The following is a 4,373-nucleotide window of genomic DNA, read 5'->3' on the forward strand; positions in this document are numbered from 1 at the left end:
TTACAATATATATATATTTCAAATAAAACTTTAATATTCAAGCTTACCAGATCGATGAATTGTAACAGGTAAAATGGAACTCTTTACAAGGTAAATCATGTAGTTGTACAAAATAGAATTAAACCCTTCACCTGTGTAAAACAAAAAGAAATCCTGCCTTGCATTAAAAACACAGAACCTGTTTACAAAAAGGAATGTATACGACATTTGGACTTCCTTTTAACTGCCATATCCTAGCAACATCTCAGCTGTTTTAGTAAAGGAACTAATCGTCAATTTTAAACTGCAGTGAATTTACCAAACATTTTCACGATAGACTTCTGAAAGCTTTTACAGTAAGAAGTTATCAACAAAAGCAGGCACGTTAGTGTACAAAAACGTTGTTGATTTTTTTCCTGTTTCTTTTTCAAAGTGCAGGTTTTTCTCGATGTGCATCTTACAAGACCAACGAATGTTTTAACTCACTAAATCGTAAAACAGAACTCAATTCTCCCAAGGAGTAGTGTAAACGTTAAAGATCCCCAATACACCTCTAGTAAACGTGACACAAATGTCTCTGCGTTGTTTAGAAATTTAGCTCTTTTGAGAGGTAAAGAAGCTTCATGACACCTTTTCCGTACACTGGCTGGTTATCATAAATGGGTAACTCTGGACTGCTAAAGCTGGAGACTGATGAATCACTTGAAGGGAACTAAACTTGGCTACGGAGGAGAGGCGGCGGGAGGAACCAACCCTTAGGCGTTTCTTGCGCAGCCTTTGGAAAATTCAGCCGCCGGCAGACCGAGGGACGAACGGAGGGTCGGCGTGAGGGGAGGAAGGGGGGAAAGTAAAGGGCAAGCGGGGTGGGAGGGAGGAGAAGCTTCCGCAGAGCCAGAGGCACGGCGGCACCCCGCCCGCGGCCCGCCGCTCCTGGGCCATCCCGTCGGTGGTGCGAGGGCTGTCCCCGAGCCCTGCGGTTGCCAGGCGCTGCCGGGCCCGCTCCCGGCGCCAGTCCCGCTCCCGGCTGTCGCGGCGATCCGGGGGCCGGCGCTAGGTGCCGTGAGCGCAGGGCTCCCCGGGGTAGATCTCCTCGTAGGCGGGGGGCTGCTCGCTGGGCAGCGGGTAGCAGTAGGGGTAGGAAGCGTTGAGCTCGGGGTCCATGGGCGAGTAGCCGGGCAGCTCGACGGAGGGGTGCCCGCCGCAGTGCACCTCCACGCCGGCCTCGTCGAAGACGTGGAAGACGCCCACGTTGATGTAGGAGACGGCCTGGAAGGGGCAATCCCCGGGGCTAAGCTCGGGCTCGCCGCCGGAGAAGAGGGAGCCCTGGCTGTGGCGTGGCGCCCGCCGCCCGCCGCCGGTTCCCCGCCGCCGCCGCCGCCGCCGCCCGCCCGCCGCCGCCGCCGCCGGGGCAGCTCGCCGCCGCCGCCGCCGCCGCCCGCGCTGCTGCGAGGCCTTGTAGTTCTTGACGAGAAGCAGGTTGAGCAGGCCCAGGAGGCACTCCAGCGCGTTGAAGACGGTGGAGAGCACCAAGCCGCGCTGGTAGTCCCGCAGCTTTTGGCAGCGGATAGCCGCGGCGGAGCCGTCGGGGGCCGCGGGTCCGCTCCGCGGGCGGGCCGCGCCGCCGGGCTGCAGCAGGCAGTAGTGCGAGTACTTCCTCTCCACCAGAGACACGGTGTCGCCGTCTATGACGGCGCCGGCGAAGGCGCTCAGCACGCCCAGCATGAACACCAGCACCCCCAGCAGCAGGAAGTTCTGCCGCCCCCCTGGCGGCGCCTTCTCCACCGGCCCCGACGGCGCGGCCGCAGCCTCCTCCGCGCCGGGGCCGCCGCCCGCCGGGCCTGGGTCCCCGGCAGGGGCTGGGGCCAGGGCCGAGGCCGGGGCCGGCGCCGCAGGCGCCTCGTCGGGCGGGCGGCAGCAGAACAGCGCGGCGGCGAGCAGGGAGAGGCCGGCGGCCAGCAGCAGCCCCGAGTAGAAGGCGCCGGCGGCCGTGCCCAGGCGGAAGGGCTCGCCCTTGAGCTCGGAGCCCAGCGAGAAGCACTTGAGGCCCACGGCGGCGGCGCTGAGGGCGCAGGCGAGCAGGAGGCAGCTGGAGAGCGCGGCGCAGGCTCCCCGCACGCTCCACTTCATCCTCCGCGCCGCCGCCGCCGCCGCCGCCCCGCCGCCCGCCTCATCCTTCTCCCGCGGCCCCCCCCGGCCCCGCCGCGGCGGCGGCGGCGCGGCGCGGCGCGGCCATGCGAGCGCGGCGCTCCCCGACGGGGCGGCTGGGCTCCGCTCCGCTCCGCACGGTAGGCAGCCGCCGGCCGCAGTGAGCCGGGAGCGGCGAGCGCACACGCTCCCCCCCCGCCTCCCGGACGCCGCCGCCTCCTCGTCCCCGCCCGCCCTCTCTTACCGCGGCGGCTGCGGGGAGGCGATTAATTATGGATGGGAGCCGCGGCGGGCGGGGGGACGGCCCGCCGGCCCGCCGCGGGTGGCGGGGGGACGTGCGACCCCCGCCTCGGCCCTCCTCGGCCCGGGGGCGGCGAGGCCGGCCTCCCTGCCCTCCCCCGGCGTGGCACGGGGGACGCGGGGGGGGGGCCGCAGGCCGCCCTCCGGCCGGCTGCCCGCCGGGAAGCACGGCGAGGGACGCGCAGCTAGGGCAGGGGTCGGCGGGGGTTTGCACCCCGCCGGCCAGTTCCCATGCGGAGGGCTGCCGCTTGTCTCCGTGCCCGCGTCCTCTCCATCTCCCTTAATTTTATATATTTATTTTTAGCGCTTGCTCTTGAAGAAGGCCGGCGGGCCGCCGTGCATCCCTGTGCCTGCGCTGGGGTGTGTCAGCGCCTGTGATGCAGCGAGCCGAGCGCTCCGCTCCGCGCCGCGCTGTCCGACGCAAATCCTCCGCGCCCGCGGAGGCGGCGGTGCCGAGCACCTCTCTTTGTGCTCTGCCGGCAAACCCCGGCGGGATTGCTCCTCGCCGGGCCACGCACGCTGTCCCGTGGGCGGCGGGTCTCGGGGGCCGGCTGCCCGCGGCGGCGCCCCCGGGATGCCCCGTTCGGGAGCGCCGGCAGCGCCGGTGGGTGGAAGCCGGTACTGGGTGGGCGCCGCCACCTGCACCGGCACAGGGTGTCCCGGAGGCTCCGCTGGGAGCACCGGGGATGGTCTCCCGAAGGAGAGGTGGAAACCTCAGCCTCGGAGCAGGGAGGCAGGGGGACCGTGCGGGTGCTGGCAGCCCGCCGCCGGTCGGGGAGGGGAGCTTGGGGAAGGCTCTTCCTTGCCTGTCCCTTCCAGGAAGGTGGAAGCTCCAGCTCCCCCATTTTCCCCTTCTGCCGTGCGCACGCCAGCCTTGCTGGATATTTTTAGCTGGCGCCGCTGATTAGCATTCAGGGGAACAAGTGAGGAAGAGAAAGCCATTTTCCAAGCCGTTTTCTCTTCCCTTTCCAAAAGGACCAATGCACCTGTTGGTGGTGGGAAGTGTTTGTGGGGCGTGATCTGGTGTTCAGCTTTCTTCAAGGATCATAGAACCATAGAATCATGGAATGGTTTGGGTTGGAAGGGACCTTAAAGATCATCTAATTCCAACCCCCCTGCCACAGGCAGGGACACCTTTCTACTAGACGAGGTTGCTCAAAGCCCCATCCAAACTGGCCTTGAAAATTTCCAGGGAAGGGGCATCCACAACTTCTCTGGGCAACCTGTTCCAGTGTCTTACCACCCTCACAGTCAAGAATTTCTTCCTAATATCTAATCTAAATCTACCTTTCAGTTTAAAACCGTTCCCCCTTGTCCTATCACTATATGTCATTGTAAAAAGTCCCTCTCCTGCTTTCTTGTAGGCCCTCTTCAGGTACTGGAAGGCTGCTATAAGGTCTCCCTGGAGCCTTCTCTTCTCCAGGATTCCACCCTGCTTCCTCTGTCCTGTCTAGGCAGGCCCCATCGCCCCCTTCCTGGGCAGCACCAGCACCCTGTTGCAGACCTGGGCTGGGCTGGGCCGCTGAGCATGGAGTTCCGTGCCAGGAACGGCTCCTTCTTGAGAGAGGTGCCCCTCCAAAAGCCCTTGGTGGGAGGCTTCCCTTCCTGGAGTCCAGCACTCTCCAGTGGCACTGTTCAAAAGTATCACGGGCTCCAACAGGACATGTCATTCTGCCCCTTGGGGCCACACAGATGAGGGAATTTTGTCCCCTCCCTCCTGTTCAGAAAGGGCCCATGGAACACTGATTGTGTGAGTAAGGAAATACAGCAATCCTGGTAGTCCAGGGCTGGCTGACCTGTGGCAACCTGATCCCCTTGCTGGGTCGTAGCCCTGGCTGTGGGGGTAGGACCAACCTTCCTGTGTCCCTTCAGGAGGGAGTGGCTGGGTATGCCACCCACAGTCATCATCCGCTCTTCCCCTTCCCAGGCTGACCCTGGGGCATGTGGGT

At 63.7% G+C, this 4,373-nt stretch overlaps 1 protein-coding gene across 1 annotated transcript; it reads right to left on the bottom strand.

The window, feature by feature from the left end:
- Positions 1–1,029: 1,029 nt before the first annotated feature.
- On the bottom strand, positions 1,030–2,106 carry TMEM271 (transmembrane protein 271). Its single transcript, XM_068423985.1, has one exon. The coding sequence runs from the start codon at positions 2,104–2,106 to the stop codon at positions 1,030–1,032; it is 1,077 nt and encodes a 358-aa protein (XP_068280086.1).
- Between the last annotated feature and the right edge of the window lie 2,267 nt (positions 2,107–4,373).

This window comes from Nyctibius grandis, chromosome Z (genome assembly GCF_013368605.1).
Source record: "Nyctibius grandis isolate bNycGra1 chromosome Z, bNycGra1.pri, whole genome shotgun sequence".
Lineage (NCBI taxonomy): Eukaryota > Metazoa > Chordata > Aves > Nyctibiiformes > Nyctibiidae > Nyctibius > Nyctibius grandis.